General features: G+C 42.7%; 1 protein-coding gene across 5 annotated transcripts in view; it reads right to left on the bottom strand.

The window, feature by feature from the left end:
* Window positions 1-22493, bottom strand: part of DOCK9 (dedicator of cytokinesis 9) — a 283577-nt gene extending 261084 nt beyond the window's left edge. For 2 of the 5 annotated variants that reach the window (XM_029936502.1, XM_029936506.1), the window contains exon 1: window positions 22286-22414. In XM_029936502.1, coding sequence (XP_029792362.1) covers window positions 22286-22414 — 129 coding nt within the window. Of the gene's footprint in view, window positions 1-22285 lie in introns of all 5 variants that reach the window. The other 3 variants (XM_029936499.1, XM_029936504.1, XM_029936495.1) reach the window with 2 other exon arrangements.
* Between the last annotated feature and the right edge of the window lie 32 nt (window positions 22494-22525).

The raw sequence follows: 22525 nt of genomic DNA, 5'->3' as shown, positions 1-22525 counted from the left end.
ACTGTAGCTCCACAGTAAGTTTTAAAACCAGCAAGTGTAAGTCCTCCAACTTTGTCCTTTTTCAAAATTATTTTCTCTATTCTGGGTTCCTTGCATTTCCATATGAATTTTAGGACCAGCTTGTCAATACCTGCAAAAAAAGGTGCTAGGATTTTGACATAACTTGTTTTATTTATTTTTTTTAATGTTTCATTTATTTTTGAGAGAGAGACAGCATGAGCAGGGGAGGGTCAGAGAGAGAGAGGGAGACACAGAATCCAAGACAGGCTCCAGGCTCTGAGCTAGTGGTCAGCACAGAACCTGATGCAGGGCTCGAACCCACAAACCGTGAGATCATGACCTGAGCCAAAGCCAGATGCTCAACCGACTGAGCCACCCAGGCGCCCCTGACATAACTTGTTTTAAATCTGTAGATAGATTTGGGAACTACTGTCATCTTAACAATGTTAAGTCTTCCAATCCATGGACACTGGATATCTTTCCATTTATTTAGTATTCTTTCTTTTAACAAAGCTTTTGGTAGATAAATCTTGCAATTTTTTTTTTGTTAAATTTAGTTCTAAGCATTTTATTCTTTTTCGTGCTATTGTAAAATGGAATTATTTTCTTAATTTGATTTTTGGCTTATTCACTGCTAGTACACACATACACAACTGATTTTTCTATATTAATCTTATGTCCTGAATCTTTGTTGAACTCCTAAGTTCATACATGCCCTAGATGGCCCTTGTGTTGGGCTCCTACTTACCTCTTCAGAGCTCTCGTTTCACCCTCATCTGGGACTATTGGCTTTGGTCATATTGACCAGCTGTTAGCTCCTGGATGATTCCATGCTACTTCTTGCCTCCTGGCCTTTGCACACACAGTTCCCTAAGGCTAGAGTAAAATATTTCCCTTTATCTGGCCCATTTCTTCTTATCATTCAGGTCTCAGTCTAGATGTCACTCCTTCTGGTCCAGAACAGGAGGCTTTCCTATGTTGTCACAGAACATCCCGCATGACTCTTGTCAGAGCTCCTGTCCCACTATTCTGGAACTGCCTGATTACCTATTAATGTCCTGATCAGGGAAGGTCTATGAGATCAAGCACCATGTCTGTCGTATTTATAATTCCTTCCCAGGTTCTAGCCCAGTGGCTACTATGTAACAGTAGTCAATGAATGTCTACTACCCAACCTACCAAAATCAACAGGTTATCTAGTCCAAGCATCTACATCTTCCATTTTACACGTTAATCCTGTATTATCCATAATAAAATAGTTAGTAGATTTGATGTTAAATATGTATTCACAGATTTTTAAAAAAAGGCCAAGACAATTTATTTGTTTAAATGTTTATTTATTTTGAGAGAGAGAGGAAGAGAGAGAATCCCAGGCAACTCCACCCTGTCAGCACAAAGCCCTACATGGGGCTCAATCCCATGAACCAGAGACCATGACCTGAGCAGAAATCAAGTCAGAGGCTTAACCGACTGAGCCACCCAGGTGCCCCAGCCCAAGACAATTTAATCTCATGCCTTATAAGGATTTCTCACACTATCTTTACAAACTAAAACGGACTGAAAGTATGCCCTACTTTCTGCTGCTCTATAAATGTTTACTGAGATAAGGGGAGAAGTGCCATTCCATAAAACACCCAAGCATTTGTCAATATGGTCAAACATGGAGAGAATGGGAAGATCAAGAAGATAATGCAAAAGGGAAGAAGCCACTGTACATTTCTTCTTTTCTCCTTGAAAAATTGTTGTATTCTCCAACATTTTCTCTTTTACATTTTCTTTACCTCTCTCACAACCAAGTCTCTTAAAATCCTCTCTCCCTCACACACACACACACACACACACACACACACACACACACACACACACACCACTCACTCACTAATATAAATCTATCTTCGACTTCCTTCTTGCCCAGCACTCCTTTTCCTTGACTGACAGGATATGAAATACCCTGAGTTGACCAGCTTCTCAACTGGCCATTACACAGTTTTCTAGCTCCAAACAAACCCGGAACAATCAGGTCTAAAGCCCGTGGCAGAATGGGAGGCCAATCTCAAAGGTAAAAAGTCACCAGTGAACAAGTGGCGTGCAGGCAGGACGGCTCCCATGGACGGTTTCCAGGTCTTTCTGACCCTGCCTCCACTCCAAAGCTCCCAGAAAACCCTGGTTTTTCTCCTTCGCTGCACTGCTCTAATTTTCCATATCTAAGTCTTTCCAGCCCATTCCTGTACCATTCAGTTGCCCATGGGTGTTTTCTAATTTTCCTATTAGAAACATGTACTTCTCCTATAATAAGACAAGCAAAAGTTGGTTCTTTTTAAAAAGAACCAACAGGGGTGCCTGGGTGGCTCAGTCAGTTAAGCCTCCAACTTCAGCTCAGGTCAGATCTCACGTTCATGGGTTCAGGCCCTGCGTCAGGCTCTGTGCTGACAGCTAGCTCAGAGCCTGGAGCCTGCTTCCGGTTCTGTGTCTCCTTCTCTCTCTGCCCCTCCCCTTCTCATGCTCTGTCTCTCTCTGTATCAAAAATAAATAAAACATTAAAAAATTTTTTAAAAGAACCAACAAATGATTCCCTAGGAGATTATGACAAACCATCTTCTAAATCTAATTCAGGAGGAAGTTTTTTGTTTTGTTTTAGAGAGAGAGAGAAAAAGGACATGAGTGAGTGAAAGACAGGGGAGAGGGAGAGGGAGAGGGAGAGAGAGAGAGAGAGAGAGAGAGAGAGAGAGAATCCTAAGCAGGCTCAATGCTCAGTGCAGAGCCCGACACAGAACTCAATCCCACAATCCTAGGTTCATGACCTGAGCTGAAATCAAGAGTCTGATACTCAATAGAATGAGCCACTCACTTGCCCTAAGAATTTGCCATTTTTCTGTGATTTTTTTAAACTTAAAGGTAAATAAAACTTGGAGAGAATTTCAGTTCATTGCCCCTTACAGGCAAACTTAGAATGACCTCATGAGAAACAGAATAACTATTTCATTTTTCTAATCTGTCATGTGCTATAGATCTCTGTCTCTGACAAGCTTTTAAATCACAGAACATAAACTTAAAATCATCTTATTAAGCACCATAAATAAAAAGAAAAGCATTTGACTTGGCCTGCAGAGTGACTGATTTCCTTCCCATCAGCTCATATTCCTTAAAGACACGGAAAGAATGAGGTGCCTTCGTCTACATTCTCTCCCCCGAGCCTTCTCCAACAGGATATCTCCATCCGCTGCTTGCGTTTGTTCACTGCTCGTAACAGGAAAACGCGCTTTCCTGCTTTCTCAATACCAAATGGGTGAGTTCTGGGCGGGTGGGGGGCGCATCCCCTCAGAATCCACCCCAAGGCTACACAGAAGGCAAGAAAAACAAAAGCTGGTCCATTCTTTCCCCAAATATTCCGCTGGCAGGCAGCCGAGGACCACACCAGCTCGGTGGTTTAATATCCTGTCGCTTCCAGCAAAACGGAAAAGACAGAAAAAATTATAAAGTTGCCATCCCAGGATTGCAGAATCTGCTTTGCCGTGTTAATATGTGGAGGGCATTCATGATGACACCACCTTTCACAGAAAGAAAAAACAGCCACTGTCAGATAAGTTAGTGTTAAGAAAAGGCCTATGGAAAGGTGCATGGCTTTGAAAACAAGGGGTCCAGGAAAAATATCCACAGAAGGAATCACTATGTTAGAAGAATTTTAATTTTTTTATATTGATTTTACTGAAAGAGAGACAGAGCATGAATGGGGGAGGGGCAGAGAGAGAGAGGGAGACACAGAATCTGAAGCACGCTCCAGGCTCTGAGCTGTCAGCACAGAGCCTGATACGGGGCTTGAACCTACAAACTGTAAGATCATGATTTGAGCCAAAGTTGTATGCTTAACAGACTGAACCACCCAGATGCCTGCATGTTTGAAGAATTTTAAAGAAGGGTCAGGAAACAGAGGAGAAGAATCAACATCAAAATTTGTGCAATACCTCTGTGTAGGCAGAGTCGAGGCAGGAAAGAACAGAGACCACTCACTAAAGGCTGAAAAGCAAGCTCAGAGCACACCAGAAGATGAGCTAACCTTCTTCATGTCCTGTGAGCCAAAGACGACACTACTGCTGACGGTCCCACAGCCCTACTCAGGCTGCAGGAAGCCCCTGACCAGCCCAGAAGGCCCAGCCAGCAGGGCAATACGCACAGTCCTACCAAACACTGGGGCTGGGCCTCACTTAAGTGAGGGCACTTGACATGGTGAGGGCACCGTGTCCAAACACCATCCTCCACCCCACAACTCCCCAGAGTCACAAGACCCTGTCTCAGCGGCCCCCCATTTCTTCAGGCGCTGAGATCCCACCTGCTCCCAGCCTGTGTACCCGTCCTTTCCACTGCCCAAACCAAGCACTTCGAGTAAAACCTCCCCGCCTCCCGTCTTCACAAACCTACAACACGCTTCTCAAACTACCTGCAGTGATGGTGCGCCTCCTCCCCCCACCCATCTGAGACCAATACTTTCATAAAATACAAAAGAATAATAACTACCAAGTGAAATTAAAAAACAAAGATATGCAAAATAAAAGTCCCAAATTTCTACTAGATTGAATAGACTGAAAGTTGACCTGTCAAATTGTTAAAGGTTTCTAGACCCTTTATTCTCCTCTGTGTACAGCTCAGCACAGGTCAGCCACGAACCATTCACAGACGAATCCCTGTCTGTGGATTTCACACTGAGCGGCACTACCTTCCAGTGAGAAATGGAGGCCCAACACCTTCACATCTTTGCTTCCTTATGTTTCTCTATTCTGAAGCCGACCCACTGAGACCCAAAGATCTTCCTCCATTTAGGGCAAACTCTCATTGTGTCCTCCTCCTTTTTCTTTGATCATTTCCCTTCGCCAATGGGCTTCCTCCTGACCTTCACAACTCTCTTGGTCAAGGCTGGAAATAAAGACATGGGAATGAGTCACTGAAATAGAAGTGAGAGATAATCTCTCTGAAAAATAGAAAGAAGAACATATCATGTAATTGTTCTCCTAGGAGATGGCTACAGTGGGAATCAGAAGGGGAAAACAGTAACAAAGAGATGTGAAAAAAAATAATTATTATTATCATTCACCATAATGATTAATAACCAGGTAACAATAACAGTATTTAGATACCAAAAGAAGATGGGATTTCAAAGAAGAGAGATCTATGGCCATAGCAAGGAAAGAAATCCAAGAAGAGGAAAACGGAGAACCTTTTCCATCTATAATTTATCAATCCATGCAGTGACTTAGCTTGTGTTTAGAAATGTCAGAGAAGCTCACCTCCAAAACTGAATTGGGGCCGTCTTGTACAAAGAAGCCACATTTTCTTTAACCTAAAACAAGTAAACTTTAGAACTCTGCACAAAAAGAGTAGTAAAATTAATTACCTATCTCGACTCTAAATAATTATTTATGACCCTACCATTTTCAAAGACTTCTTTAATTTTTCCCTGAAAAGGGGAGAGAGGAAAGTTCGTTCCAAAACACTGATAGGAAGTCAGAACGTCAGGCTTGCAGCCCGAAGCAGAGAAGGCAGCTGGCCGGGGCCTCACAGTGAAGCACACACTGATCATGACGGAGTATTTTAAAGAGGACTAGCTGGATAGATGGTTTTTAAAGCTGTCTGCTCTACCTTAAACACTCTCTAAAAAATGAAGGCCACTAACAGCTCACTGCTAATCCCTTTCTCTGGCAATGGTTCATAATGGAAGAGGAGATTCTCATCTGTCTGCAATGGTTTATCTGAAAGCAGGAGACCAGATAAATTTACACTCCCCTCAAGGCCCACGTAACAAGGGGGGGTGTTCTCAGATTTCTGCATCAGCACCTTCCTGATCTCCCAGGGCTGAAACCTAAGGCTATATTTAATACCTCCAGCTTCTCAATCTCACCTAGCCAGGGAACACTAATCTTACCCTGGGTAAGATTATTGGTAAATATTTATTGAATAAATAAATAACCTAATCTAAACAGGTCCACTTTATCCCAAAATACTTCTTTTACAAATCACCTCTTTACTTTATTCCCTCCTTTATTACTTCCTGTCTAAATTATGGCAAAAGTCTCCTAAGTAATATCTAAGACCCCAGTTCTCTGTCCCCATCCATGTCCCAGCCTCTGGGCTCCAGCCACACAGTCCCCATATTCCTGCAGCAAATCTCTAATCAGGGCATCTTCCAGGTCACAAATCCAAAATAAAGAATAAAGTCAACACTCCACAACCTGGCCCTTGTCCGTCTTCTCCGCACCATCTCGTGTGACCCAGATCCGAACATCCTTAGCTGTCTCTACACTTCACCATCCCGCGTGACACAGATCCGCACATCCCTAACTCTCTTTACACTTCACCAGTCTTAACTACTCAGTGCTCCCCAGGTACAGCCCATGATTTCCTCTCCAGGACCCTTCGCTCATGCAGGACCCTCCATCTACAAATTCTATCACTCGTGCAGGACCCTCTATGTAATTCAAGTCTACTTGCAGCTCAAAATGCCTTCTCCTTCATTTAGCTTTTTCTGATTCCCTAGACTGGGAGTACCCTCCCTCCTAAGTACTCTTTAAGGCTTTACTTAGAACTCTCCAATGATACAATCTTCTATTTAAATGTGCATAAAGCTTATTTTGCAATCTTCTCTCCCCTATTCGTGTGTCAACACCTTAGGATAGGATCTGCCTTACTCATCCTGCTTCCCCAAAGCACTGAGCAAGGTGGTTGGCACATGTAAGGACTCAACAAACGTGCTCAACTAATTTGGTCTGCTTGTGAAATTTAAAAAAATCTATCTATTCAGATAAACGTAGGAACACAGAGGTGGAAGCATCTACAATATACCTGTGCATGCATATTTATCTGTCAATCAAACACTTGCTCATTCCTTTTCCCAGGGTATTATTAACATGATCCACACATGTCCTTAATGGCAGGAAGCAAAATAATTAATAAAGATTAAACTAAACAAAAACCAAGCCTAAACCAAGTGCATGCACCTTCATTTAGGAACCATTTTTAGTACTTTACGCACATATGTTTCCTTGCACTTAAAACAGTGACCAGTACGTTACCAGTTATCATTAGCCTCGCTGCAATCTGCAAGGTGTCACCTTGTTTCCAAAAGCCCCACGTTAAATATTCACTATCCTTTACAATCAGTAAAAACCCAGGTAACAGCACCATGCAAATCTGTGTTCCACGGAGCTTAAAGTGCCTGTTGATTTTGCATAAAAACTTAATTTTCTTTTCATGCACAGTTCTTAACAATCAATGCAGATTATTTTTAATCTGGAGCTTCACAAAAATTAGTTTCATTTTCAGTTCTGAAGAAAAGAGAGGCTTTATAGTTGAAAACAAACTACTGTTAATATACTACCATATTATTTAATATAAGTTTAAAATGCTAATATGATACTGCTATTAAGTTTCACACTACTTCTGGGGTTAAGTAAGGACATAATCAAGATCCAAATCCCTGCAAATTTGGGGTCTCTGCACCTACGGGACATTCTAGATGCCCAAAGAAATGGATGTCATAAATGCCCTATTTTCCGTAGTTAGTTTCAAAGTAAATCACATGTACATAGCTAAAAATCTTAATTTTAGGACTCTTTAGAACATTAACAGCTGCACTGCCATAAAAACAAAAAGCCCTCCCTTCCACCTCTCTGGCCTAGTCCTTTGAGCCCTAACCCACAATTCCCACTGCACCATTATCACTGATGTTTCTTCCACCCTCGCCCAACAGCTTCATGAGAAAAAGCTGGAGGTCCTGGTATATATATTTCTATTTCCCAAAAAACTGACTTCAGTCTCAGCACCTTCCTGCAAATTTGATCTGCACTAGTCACAACCTTCCTTCTTCCTTCCAGGAAGCCCAAGAGGCAAGAGGCAGAGGACTCCCGAAGGGAAGCACCAACCCCAAAGCCCCCTGGGTCTCATCTATGTTCCTCTTTCCTTCTAACTCCCTTCTGGAAGACAAGGTCTGTGCCTTAATCAAATGTTTATCCTTTAGTGTTTGTTGAGTAAATGAACGACAGATAATAACTGGGGATCTACTGAACACTGAAGTATAAAAACTTAAAAACTGTAACAACACTGCATTTTTGTCTGCTAACGTCATCGTTAAAAACTCTGAAATGACTCAGGATCTGCTAAGATCCTCACTAAAATATAAACCAGAGGACAGTGAATCCTCAGGAGTCTCTAGGGCAAGATGCCCTAGCCTGATAATGTGGAAGATCACAGGGAAGCCTGCAACAGCAAAGCCTGGGCTCAATCAGGCCTCTGCCCCTCCCTTCTCAAAGGTCACTGCTGATGGAGATGGGCTCCAGGCCGCACCAGGCCAGGCTCCAAACCTAAGGATTTGGTCAGAAAGAATCAGCATAAATCCATTCTGGGCTGGTTAGTGCCTCTCCTACTGTACAGGTGACACAATGCAGGCCCTAGGCCAGGAAACAAAGTTGTTAAGTGTCCCAGGCAGAACCCAGTTCTCCTGATAGGAAGTAATACACCGCCGGCTGGAATATGCTAGTAGAGCTAGTTTGGGACTTAATTCCCAGAAAGGGGAATGTCCAAGACACCAAGACTCCATATTGTAACAACAGAAGTTGGGCTTCTTTATGACAATTTCTAACAAATGAAGCCACAGGAAAAGACATCTGTGATTCTCTCAAATTCTAGAAGCTATTCTGAAACTCAGTTCCTCAAATGGAGCTCCCTATAATGTCTACCAAAAGAGCCTATCCTTACCACCCAACCTGTGGGGTATCCAGAGCCCATAATCTTTGCTCCTTCTCTCCAGCTGTGGAACTCCAGACCATGATATGTGACTTATAAAAAGTGACTATCTCCAGTTCAAGAAATCATCATTTGGGGCACCTGGGTGGCTCAGTCGATTAAGCGTCCAACTTTGGCTCAGGTCATGATCTCATGGTTCCTGAGTTCAAGCCCCACATCAGGCTCTGTGCTAACAGCTCAGAGCCTGGAGCCTGCTTCAGATTCTGTCTCCCTTTCTCTCTGCCCCTTCCCTACTCACACTCTCTCTCAAAAGTAAATATATATTTAAGAAAATTAAAAAAAAAAAAGAAAGAAACTATCATCTTCCACTGATCATCCCACTTCTCCCTCACTACCCCTTACACAGTATAGAAATCTCAACATGGATGTTTTTACTATGTTTGCCTGGATATATTAATTCTTCAGGAGAAACTAACACTATGTCACCAATCTTTGCCTCTCTCAGTTTTGAGTGGTTTTAAGTTTTATGTTCCGTTAAAAACTTGATATATTGTTTTTTTTCACCTAATTGTTTTTTTTTTCCACAAAAAAAAGACTCCTATAACAGCAGCTATTACTAATCTTCTAGAAAAAAATCAGCATCTTCTCAGAAGTTTTCCTTAAAAGAATAAAGAAAATCAAAATGGCTAAATGGGTAAATGAATATATTAAAAGCTGGGGAAGGGGGGATGTTAACCTACAAGATTAACTATCCTGCAAATTCTAGCTAGTATAATAGTTTATAAATGAGTCTAACATACTATAAATATTATGGCACCTCTGCTATCACCATAGGACTCTGCTTTCTACTTAAGAAAACAGCAATATGTTAGAATGACAGATTAAATATATTCACTAAACAATTTTTAAAATGCAACTTTTCTGTAATAATACAATTTGAACCAAACTGTCATTTATAGCCGAATATTTATTTTGACCAAGGCAAAGCAGCCTGAAAGGTAAAATGACCTAGATTAACAGACCTTATTCTACAGTAAAGAATTTTAGGTTCATAGGCCCAGGAAAAGTTTTTTTCTCAAGCCAAATAAGAATTTGAACCAAAGTATACATAAAACCATGATTTTCTACCCCTTAAATAACATTATTAGACTACTAAATTAATTCTTCATTCCTCAATATCTCTATTGAGATTTTTTTACAGTAATCTTACAATTCTTGCCTTTTAATTCCTTCTCTCTTTCCTCCTAACCCCTTAAGAGAAATGTAGATCTCCTTTCTTGGCTTGTAGAAAAATGAATGTCAATTTCACCTACCAACTGGCCTAGAACTAATGAAATATACAAGCAGGAGATCCCATCCATGGTGCAAATGGATGTATCATAGTCTGATATTATCTGATTATCATGGTCTGTAAAGATACTCAATGAAATGCAAGCGTAAACAGAGTAAACTCAATTATTTCCTGTGGTCAGTGGAAAGTACACTGGACCCAGAGTCAATAAACTCAATTTTGTTCATGTCTATAATACTAACTAGCTGTATGATCACAGACTAATTGCTTAACCATGATAGATCTTAATCTTCTTCATCGTAAAATTAGGAAACTGGACCAGATGACCTCTAGAGATAACTTTCACTTCCAAAACAATATGAGTTCATTTCCATGTCACATATTTCTCCCAACCCAGAAAATTCGTGGTACTTTCCTGAAAGGTGTATAAGGATTCAAGTTAACAATTTAAAAGTTCTAAGAAACTCGGGACGCCTGGTTGGCCCAGTCAGTAGAATATACAACTATTGTTCTTGGGGTCATGAGCTCAAGCCCCATATGGGGCACAGAGATTACTGTTAAAAAATTTTAATTTTAATTTTAAAAAAAGTTTCCAGGGGCGCCTGGTACTTCAGTTGGTTGAGCATCCAACTTCGGCTCACGTCATGATCTCATGATTCGTGGATGGAGCCCTGACAGCTTAAGAGCCTGGAGCCTGCTTCAGATTCTGTGTCTCCCTCTCTCTCTCTGCCCCTCCCCTACTCATGCTCTGTCTCTCTCTCTCTCTCTCTCTCTCTCTCTCAAAAATAAATAAATATTAAAAAAAACTTTCCAAGACTCTCAAATTATATCATTTAGACATTCTCTGCCATGGAAAAACTGCTAAATATTAGCCAGATGACCTTAAGTGAGTCATTTGATTTCTCCCGTCTTCAGTTTCCTCATCAAAAAACAGAAGTAAAATAACTATCCCTGTCTGACTGGATTTTCCAAAGGTTCAAGCAAGACAGCTCTTTTAAAGAATTTTATACAACTGTCAAATGCAAAGTTTCACTATTTCACATTGGCTTTCCTCTATGAGAATTTAATGCAGGATCTTAAACTGATTGACAGTATTTTTGCTACCAAGATGCAGGTGTATGCCTCACTTCACGAGCACATTTTACATCAAGATACACGCTTGTTTAAGCATTAAGATACACATGTGTCATTTTCAGGGGGTCCTAATTTTATATACAACACCAAAATTTTCCTCCTACATTGATTGTGTTTTCTTTTTCTTAATAGATTATTACTATTCACTTATGGAAGTAATACAATTAGGAAGTAGAATATATAAAGAACAAATCTTATGCCCACTTTTCATATATTTCCTTCCAACATCTTTCTTACACACAGGCTATTTCTTACACAGTTGTGATCATACACATTTTCATATTTTGCTTCTTTTTCACCCAATATTATAATTTTTCCATGTTATAAATTCTCCCTGAATGGCACTTTTAAGGATCATATAATATTCTTACAGTTTGCTCACATAAGTAATAAAACCTTATACTTACTGGATATTTACTGTGTGCCAAATTTTGCTCTAAGTGCTTTAGATGCATGTGCTCACTTAATCACCACAAAGATCTACAAGAGAGAAGTGCTGTTAGAATGTCCATTCTCAGAGTGAAAAGCCTTCTCAGCAGAGCTTGGGTTTAGAATGTCCGGAGCCCAAGTTCCTATCTGTCATATTCCATGCGTCCCTAGAAAGAACACTCCCCCATCAACATAATCTTGGTTATACTACCATCTTTCTCTATGTTCTAGAACTCAGGAACTGAACATTTGATCTTTAACTTACTCCTGAAACCAAAGATCGTGGTTTATTATAGAATCTGTAAGATCACAAAACTTTTTTGTGAACAAAATACCACGTCTACTTCTTTCAGTGAATCATTCTGTATATACTGTTTATAATCTCTTTTTTAACTTAGCACAGTAAACATCTTTCCACAGAACATTACTATAGCCACACGACAGAACATGTATTTTCTGTCAAAACAAAAGGTATGAAAATAGAGCATGTGACTCTCAAACTAAGAACATAAACGTTTCAGAAGAAACTTGAATAAAAAGTGGTCAGTGGAGACCCTACGTAGCTCATGGACATCAGCTGCCAGATTAAGTCTCAGTGAATCTAGTTAACATCCAATAAATGTTAATCTATAATAAATAAATGAGCATATCTCTAATACAAGCATGGACACACCCTGCCTCCAAATGTAGACGCACCCAAGTACTACCTTAAGTGTATTTATCCCTGCCAAATTCAAAAAAGGGGGGTGGGGCGATTGAAACACACCATTTGGCATCAGCGTTCTGATCAGATAGTATGTCTTCTTGCTATCAATTTACTGATAAGGACTCAAGGAGTCTGTTAGAGAAAAAGTGACAGAGATGTAAAAGAAATAGAAACAACTTCACCATCCACTTGATGGTTTGCAGAACTCCTGATTCAACTGAATGTAAAGCATTTCCAGTGGTTTTTATTGGTTGTATTTATGTTTTATTTTATTTTCAGATGAGTTAGCTAGTAAATAGCTAACACAAGAATTAGATATCAGTGTGTTATTTTATACAGTGAAGCTCTAAAGAGTTGGTGAAGACAAGTGGTCCTAAAAAAGGAAATTAATCTTATTTGTATCAAAATGTGTGGCTGCTTTCAAAAACGATGCAGAGATCATACAGATTTTCTGACAACCTGGTCGGTTTTTTCCTACACTAAAACAAACACAAGGGCCACCCCCAAGTGATATTCTTATGTGCGAGAAGATCACCAAATTTGTCAGGTGGCAATGAGAAATTAATGACATAATGGATTGAGACTAGGAAAATTAACCTGGCAGAGGGAGATGGGCTGGAATGAAGTAAACAGAAATGGGTACAGGGGAGTGAAATTAAGGGCAATGGGGAATTAAAAACAAAAATAAGAAAACCATAAGATGTAGTCTTCAGGATTCATTCATTCACGTATAAAATATTCGTCGCAGCCCTGCTAATCTGCCAGGCCCTGGAGAAACCGTGGTCAGCAAACAGTTCTGTGAGGAAAACAGACATTAAACAAATGTACACACAAATGAATATCTAAATGGAGCTAACCAGAACAGAGGAAAAGAACAGGCAGGGCCTGTTGCAGTTTGGGTGGATAGGCAAGGCCTCTGTGAGGCAAGGGCATGTAGGTACAGTTCCAAAAACCTAGGGGAGTGGCCTGGCAGATGAGGAAAGAGGCAAGAGGTGATTACTATCCCAGGCAGAGTAAGCGCTGCTGCCAAGGTCCTGGGGTATGAGAGAGCCTGGCATCCGGAGGACGGTAAAGCCGGGCCAGTGAGCAAGGCAGAGCGATGCCTGACCAGGAGAGCACCTTCCACTCCCAGCTCCTATTCCAAGGGCAGGGGGAAGCACTGGTGTGGTAAGGATTCAGAATTAAAGCCTTAAGGATAGAGGAAGGAAGGCAGCAAGGAGACCATATAGGAGGGACTATGGCAGGGATCCAGGGAAAGGCAGGGGACAGAAGGAAGGGGACGACAGGTCATAGCAGTCAGGAGTGTGGCTCACCAACGGTTTTAGCTCTCCTTCCAGGCACACAGATAAGAATGGACTTCCCTGCCAATGGACCGGAAGAATAAGTGACTGCGTCAAAGCATAAGAGCCTCTGCGGGAGACCCCACACTCTTTCCCCCCAACAAGAACACACCATATTCAAGATGGTGGCTGTCCCCAACCCAGGTCCCAGGATGTGGATAACACGGCCATCCTCAACAGAGAGGCAGCACTGGGAGGAAAAAAACCTTCTGAGCCACTAAGTATCGGGAGTCATTCACCCCCACTGACAGAAATAGAATATATGGATGCAGAGATGATGGAAAGAAGAAGGCAAAAGGAGATGAAAAGAAGAGATAAAGGAGGAATGAGAGATTGCAAAGTCAGCGGCCGTGACAATGATGCCTATTGCGAAGGAAAAGAACACAAAGAGGATGGCTGGTTTGGGATGAAAAGCAGCAATTTATGTTTCACAGATGCTGAACATAAGGGACTTGTTAGGACAGCCAAGTACACGTGTCAGAGAGGTCCAAGCACAGATGGACAAGCGGGTCCAAGCTGGGGAAACTGAGATAGAGGTTCAGAAATCCAAGGGAAGGTGCAGAGCTCCCTTCAGAGTGGAGAGCGGAGATTAAATTCCAGGAGCCAGTGGTGGAGAAGGGACCCGTCAGGAATGCCCCCACGTGTACGGGTAGCAAGGGGACAGAGTGACTGGAGCACAGAGGAGAAGCAGAGAAGGGGAAGGAGGGTCACTGAGCAGCATCCAATGCTGTAGACTAAAAATTGAGAGGCCACCCCAGACCAAGGACAGAAGTCAGACTTCAAGAGCACAATCCAAGTTAACACCATGCTTAGTAGCAAAGAGGTACTAGAACCGAAACAGCCAGGCCCAAGCCCCTGAACTTGACCATAAATCCCCCTGCTTTATAGCGATGCAATGGAAGAATTTTCTCAACATTATTCCTCTAAAACAAAACTTAATGGCCTCATAAATATTCCACATTCCACAATTTATTTACACTACTGTCAAGATCTTTCCATAGTTTGCAGTTGGTTGGTATTTTACATTTTCTGCCCTGAGCAGTCAGCACTGTAACTTCAGACACTGAACTTAATGTACATTTCAGATTAATCCTTAGGAGAAATTCCCACAGTTTTAAGTATTGGACCAAAGAAAGGGAGCGTGTTAGTTTTTGATACGTAGCCCAACTGCAAAAAGATTATACCATTCATCAAGTCATAACATCGAGGAGACCCAATTCTCATTAAATGCCATGTAAATGGGAGTCCCTGGAGTTGAGGAGCAAGGCAGACCTGCAAATAGGAGTGCCCAGTTCAACCATCCTCGCAAATATCTTTTCTATCTTTGCAAATTTGCCAATTTATGAGGCAAAAAAGGCATGTTGTTTTAATTAATATTTCTGTAGTTCAAGGTTGAACATTTTTGTCCGCTCCTTGAAATTGTGTATTAATGTCCTTTCCTATTTTTCTACTGGAGTGTTTTTCTTTTTGTAACTGATTTGTAAGAACTCTCAATATCTTTTCAAAAACTTAATACTATGAGATATGGATATAGATAGAGTGCTTAGTGTTTCTAAGCTTACTTGCTTTTATCTTATTTCATTTCATTTTGTTTTTTATGGGGGCGGGGGGCAGAAAGAATCTCAAGCAGACTCCATGCTCCTTCCAGAGCCCAACCTGGGGCCTGACCCCACGACCCTGGGACCATGACGAGAACCAAAATCAAGAGTGGGATGTCAACTGCCTGAGCCACCCAGGCACTCCTTTAAAAAAATTTCTTTTTCATTTTACTTATTTTAGGGAGAGAGAGAACTTTTTTCTTTATGTTTTGGGTGTCTATATATGGACTGCATGGATTTTTTTGGAGAGAGAGAAAGTGAAAGCAGGAGAGAGGGACAGAGGGAAGTGAGAGAATCCTACGCAGGCTCCATACTCAGCACAGAGCCTGACATGGGGCTCGATCCCATGACCCTGGGATCATGACCTGAGCTGAAATCAAGTCAGAGGCAGCTTATTGACTTTTAAATTTATGGTACTTGTTACACACAGAACAGGGCTTTGAGTGTTTACCTGGAAAGGCAATGGGCAGAGTGGTTAGGAACACGTGGTCTGAAGCCACAGAGCCCAGGTTCAAGATGCAGGCCTTCCTCTTACAGCAGTGTCACCTTGTGACGCACCCTCCCTTACATGAAGTTCTAACATATATCCCAGGACATAGTAAGTGCTCGGTAAATGCGGGATCCAGATATATTTAGTCAAGGTAACCAGTCTTTTCCTTTATTAACATAAACATGACCTTATTTTTGTTAAACACTTATATTAAGTGATTTAAATATCTTATTTGATTTTTATTTTTAAAACTAAGATAATAATATCTAATAATCCCAACTCTCAGATGAGCAAACTGAGGCTTATGTGAAGTAACCTACTCGAAGGCCTCCACTCACCAGTGGCAAAGCCACAGCTCACTTTACAAACGCAGACCAAACTGGTTTTTCCCTTTACCTTAATGCGTTAAAAATCCCTCTTCACCCTTACATGATTATTCATCGATGTTTCATGCTGCTTCTTTTATTTATTTCACATATAACTTTTTTTTTTAATTTTTATTTTGAGAAAGAGGGATAGAGAGTAAGCAGGAGAGGGGCAGAGAAAGAGAATCCCAAGCAGCTCTGCACTGTCATCATGGAGCCTGACACAGGGCTTGAACCCACAAACCATGAGATCATGACCTGAGCTGAAACCAAGAGTCAGACATTCAACTTACTGAGCCACCCAGGAGCCCCAATTGTATACTTTAAATGAATGTATTTTATGGTATGTAAATTACATCTCAATCAATAAATGGGAGCTAGCTCATAAGCTAAAATTAGCTGGGCAGTTTAGTTACATGAAGGGTTTGTTCACAGACATTTTGAGCAACAGCTTTTTTTTATTTCATAATTGAAAAAAAAATTTTTAATATAACACAATTTATCACATATAACTCTTATATTTAGTTGTAATTCATTTTAGTATAAAAGGTGGGGCTCCAATGCTGTTTTTTTGCAGCACCATTTACTGAATGGAGCGCACCCACCACATCTGACTACCCCTCCTATGATACCCTAAATGTTTACAACCACTGAGGCCTATTTCTGGGTTTTGTCTTCATGCCACAGGCCATAAAGGTCTGTCCTTGGGCCTGTATGACAAAAAACTGTCACATTATTTACCCCCAAGATTACACGTAGGAGAAGATGTCTCTAAGAAGCGTATATTCATGGGCACAGGGGTGGTTTGGTCAGGTGAGTGTCCTACTTTTGATTTCAGCTCAGGGCATGATCTCACAGTGTGTGAGTTCGAGCCCCGCTTCAGGCTCTGTGCTAAACAGTGTGGAGCCTGCTTGGGATTCCCTGTCTTCTCTATCTACCTTTCCCTGGCTCACCTTCTCTCTCTCAAAAATAAATTAATTAAAATAAAATTAAAAAGAAGCATATATTCATAGGCTGCTAGGAACCTCTTTCCTAAAATAGGTTTCAAAAAAACGGGGGAAAAAAATCCATTTTGTGATTTACTCTCAATCATTGAAATTGTTCCCAAAATTACCAAACACACCTCTCAATATTTCTCCCCCTTCCTCCTAAAACTCGTCCCTCTTCGCCCAAGCTGCTCTGCTTGCCCCTCCTTGGCCTAGCTGGGCATGCTAAGCATTGGCTAACTCTCATTCTCTTCTAGGAAGCAAGTCCCCCTCCTCTGTGCATCTTCCAGGTCCTGTTCAGTTCTCGGAACGCTTTCCCGCATGCACCAGTTCTGCGTCCCATCTTCCTCCATCCGCTGAACCAGCCATTTGACCTTTTAAATGCACTCCTTTGTACTGTGATTCACCTTTTTGTAGACTACTGACCTGTCCACCTGTTTAGATCATAAACCCTGAGGGCGAGGGCTCGCTAAACACAGCAGCATATTTCCACCACCCAGCAAAGAGTCCTCGCACAAAGAAGGCCCTCAATCCACGTGGATCAAGATTTTACAATCCCTTCCCTCCCTTTTCAAGTTCAAGGCATTACCAATGCCCTCCTGTCTCCTAATATTCAAATGGACTAGAAACCAAAGAAATAGAACCTGTTGTTGATTATCTACTTGGAGATGGGCCTCCACCCTACTTCCTGTGTTTGGGGACATTTCTGTTTGTTAGGACTCCACCAGAGGGTGGAGAAAGACAGTGAGGTGATGCTCAGGCCCGTTCAGTTGCCAGTTTACTAATGTATCTGATTTAAAATTACAGTCAAAATGAGGTTTTACCTTACCGGAGGATTTCAAAGGACACCACCACTCAGGTCTCATGTTACCCGCTATAATACTGGAACCTTGAGTTGACTGACTCACGCACACACTCCAGGAGAGCATCCTCCCATACCTTCTGTCCAGCCTCCGCCGGTAACACAAAGGAAAACTTAGTGACCTGATTCAGTTTCATATCATTTCATACTGCAGGATCTCCAAAGGGGATGGAATAGTGTCACTGGCAAGGGCTTGACGTGCAAGGAAAGTTTGAAGCTGAACACACGGACATAAGATCAGGAAGGAAGTTGGCAGCCAGGTGACTCAGGCATCAAAACCCAAGTTCATACACCTGGTAAACCCACGCAAAGGCCCATGTCACAGTATTTATGCCAATCTTTCAGAGGAAGGGTATTTTTAGGCCCTGGGTGGCACAGTCTGTTAGATCTAGGCCATTATGATGCTATCTTTAATAAATCTGAAAGACCCAAGGTAAAATGCTTTCAGGAGCTCCAAAAGCAATTACAGCTCAGCCTGTCTTGGGGAAGTTTTTCTTCTGAGCTTGTATAATATTTTGAATGTACTGCCCTCCTGACTATTCTAAATCATGGGAAACTAATTCTGGAATTGTAAGGATTCTTCTTCCATTGGCCAAAATCATAAATTACTTTTCCTACAGCTAAAACGATTACTAGCAATACATCTACTGCTCATAAAAAGCAACCTAGAATTCAAGCCTGCTGATAAGGAAGGGGATTCTAGGATCAACCTAGTACAGAGCCCCATTTAGTATAACGGAGCCCTAAAGTTCAGAGAGTTACACACAGTCCAGCGTGACTTAAGTAACTGGTCAAATATATGCCATGCACTGTCAAAGAGCTTTACCTATGTTACTCATTTAATCCTCCCGACCAACCCTATAAAAATAAGTATAGTTATTATCTCCACAGATAAGGAAACTGAGAAACAGCAAGTTTAAGTTATACGCCTAAGACTGCCCTGCTGGTAAGGCGCAGAGCTTGACTTACAACCTACATGCTACTAAATCTTTAGGATTAAAACCCAGGACTCCTAACCGCAGATAGGGCCCTCACTATCATAACTCAAAGCCTCACAGAAGAGCAAAGCAGGGCACCTGGCTGGCTCAGTCAGTGGAGCATGTGACCCTTGATCTCAGGGTCATGAGTTCAAGCCCCACACTGGGTGTAGAACCTACCTTAAGAAAAAAAAAAAAAAAAAGAGATAACCACATTTGAAAAGGTCTGCAAACTACCTATCAAAGATGTTTTTTAAGCAATCTTGGAAACCTGAGGAGTATATCAATAATTACTGTTAATTTTATCATAATGGCATTATACTTCCATACAAAATACCCCTATTTTTAACAATACATACTAAGAATATGGGGTGAAAGGACAGGCAGCCAGGAATTCACAAACATACACACATACACAATACAATAAAATGGACATTTGAAGCAAAGTTAGGTAAAATCTTGATAACTATTGAATCTGTGTGATGGACTATGAGGGCTTATTATATTATTCTCTCCACTTTTTGGTATGTTTATATTCAAGCTCTTCAAATTAATACAAAATCATTTTTAAAGGCCCGCAAAAATGAAAAATGAAGCTATCGAACAATGAAAAATTTATGAGCACATCTCACTTTTACATTTTAAAGTTTGTTTGTTAAATGGCAGTCTTTAGTACCCACTAAAACTGTTTAGTTTTGTTATTTCTGATCTCACTACCAGCCACTCACTAGTACTAGAAGTATGGGAAGACCTAGTTAAATCCATATCCTCTTCATTTTCAATTTTAGTCCGTCTGCAAAGTTGCTGTATTAGTCAGCTACTTAAGAACATTTATTGAGCATTTACTATGCTGTAGGCATTGTACTAGCAGTCACCCAAGTTACCAAAGAGTAATCCTCTATCCCTCTCTCTGCCCCTCCCCCACTTGCACTTTCTCAAAAATAAATAAAACATTAAATAAAAAAAGAGGAGTACCTGGGGTGCTCAGGTGGTTAAGCATCTGACTTCAGCTCAGGTCATGATCTCATGCTTTGTGAGTTCAAGTCCCATGTGGGAGCTCGCTGCTGTCAGCATAGAGCCCAGTTCAGATCCTCTGTCCCTCTGTCTCTGTCCCTCCCTAGCTTGTGCTTTCTCAAAAATAAAAAACATTAAAATAAAAAAAGGCAGAGCAGAGTAATACTTCCATCCAAGCATGGATCATCAGACCACAGGGTTCCAAACCCTGGCTTGGTTGCTGCTCCACCTCCTGCGAGGATCAGGGGACCTCCTTGCGTCCTCCTAGAACAAAGCCAGACCAGCACCTACTGTGGCTTCCTGATAGACACTGGGGAGCAACAAGAAGCAGCAGGTGGTGGCAGAGTGCCTGGGAGGAGGGGAACGGAGTAAGGTTAATGGGTAATTTTTAGGATCTACAAACTATCTCCAATTCCGCCTTCTGCAACGCAGAACACCTGCAATGCACTTCCCGTTCAGCTAGGGAGACCCTCAAACACCGCGGCGAGTACACCGGCTTTCCTGCAATTTGTGTTGGTTTCATCATACAGGTGACTACCGACACAGGACACTTAGAGTTGAGACACCAGCCGGCATCTGACAGCCCGTGCCAGAGGGTACCCAGGGAAAACAGATGTACCATTAAAGTGTCATGAGGTGCCACAGAAGTGTGTCAGACATGGGAAGGGACACTACCAGGTCACTATCAGTAGGCCATCCTCCAGTGGGCAGGGCAGATCTCGAGGAATGTTGCACATCTACGTCTGTTGCAAGGTTCTGCCTGTTTTGGCATTTCTGTGCCCAACCTGATGGTCATCAAACCAGAACCTCCTCTTTGGCTCAAGTCTGCCAGAACTTTGGAAATCATGGCAGAGTCCTGTTTTACTTACTCTTCTTTTGCCTCAAATCCCTGATGAGGGCAATGGCTCCCGGTTAAAAGAACTAAATTGCATATGAGAACAGAAAAGATGCCACAGATGTTGCAGGCTTTATCCTTAACACACATACAATGGCAAAAGTCAAGACGATGCAGGAAGTCCTCCTTATTCAAAAGAAAGAGAAGTCCCTGTGGGCTACAGAGGAGAAGCCAGGTTCTCCTCTCTTCCCAACTCCTCCTCTACTCTTCCCATCAACTGATCAAGTGCAGTAGGAAAGCAAAATAAAATCTCTGTTTTATTACTGACCGACTGGTTGGAGTTTGAGGAATCCAGGGTGACCTGGCAGAGCTGTCAACTGGGAGAAAAATCAAACTAAGCAAGCTGGGCACGGAAATCAGCAAAGCTTCATCTCCAATCTCCACACACATCACTCATGCCATCCTGTGTCCGCCCACGGAGGGCATCTATCTGCCACCAGAAGGATGCCCCAGCTCCTGTGTCAAGGGGCCCGCACTCCACTGGACAGTATGCAACAGAGAGCGCCACAAAGCACAGACAACCACTTCCAAGGCCCATCTTCCTGCATCGTTCCAACAAACACGAGTCACCCGCCCACAAACAAGCCCCTTTCCAGAAAACAAATGCCAACGACAATGCTGGGAGCAGCTAAAAGTTTCCAGCTGCCCCAGAGAACATGCTTGCCATCAAAAGTCGCTCCTCTCCCGAGCCATCCGGGAGATCTGCATGTACTGCGTTTCCAAATATAGCAGGGCCAGCCCTGGTTAAGTCGATTTAAAACTTTACCTTCCTATACCCAGGGGCCTATTCTTTAAAGATGCTCTGCTACAACCCAATTAACCGCGGGCCTCCTCGCTTTGCTTGTTTCAAAACCCCAAGCTTCGTAGTCATTTGCACCAGTGCTGAAATTACCAAGGGTTTCTTTCACGCCCAACCCTTCAGAAGAGGAGGCCAAACCTCAGGAAGCCTGGCTTAAGGAGAGGGGACGGAACCTCTTCCCTTCTGGAGCTCAGTCCACCCAAAGGGTGCGCAGGGCCACCTCTTACCCTGGGTTTTGGATTGAAGAAGGAAGCCCCCACCTCCACTCCCCTGAGCCCCTCCAGGCCACAGGTGTCAAGCCCCTCCTGAATACCGGAAGAGCAGGGGACTGCGGGAGAAATGGGGGCAAAGGAGAGTAAAGCCCCATTTGGCAGAAGGAGATAAACTTGGGGGGCCGGGGGTAGTAGTTGAGAGAGACGGCGATCTCACTCGCAAGAAATTTCCCAGGAGGGAAGGGGCAGCAGTAGTGGGGAGAGGACCCCCGGACTCAGGGTCGGGATGTGGAAGTTGCTGCCCCTCCGGGACCTTCCCTTCTCCCCTGTCCAGCATCCACCACCTCTTAATCCTGCGGTCCTAGCAGAGTCGGGCTGCTCGGCCTGCGCCCGATCGACTTAGAGGAGCGTGGAGGAGGTGGCCGCCCGCCCCCACCATCTGTGGTCCCGCACTCACCAGGAGCACTGAGCCGCGCACCACCTCCGACACGCTCTGTCGCAGCTCGGCCGCCGTGCCCGGCTTACTCAGCGCCCGGGTGAACTTCCGAGTCTCCGCCGAGGCAGGGAGCAGCGGCGGCTGCGACATCCTCGCCGCCTCTGCCGCCGCCGCGCCAGCTCCGGGGTCCTGCTCCGCCGCGCCGCCGCCAGGTGAGTCTTGGGCGCCCGGCCTGGCCCGCGGGCAGCTCCCGGCGCTGCC

Source organism: Suricata suricatta, chromosome 4 (assembly GCF_006229205.1).
Source record: "Suricata suricatta isolate VVHF042 chromosome 4, meerkat_22Aug2017_6uvM2_HiC, whole genome shotgun sequence".
Taxonomy (NCBI): domain Eukaryota; kingdom Metazoa; phylum Chordata; class Mammalia; order Carnivora; family Herpestidae; genus Suricata; species Suricata suricatta.
This window is presented reverse-complemented; position numbering and strand designations above follow the sequence as displayed.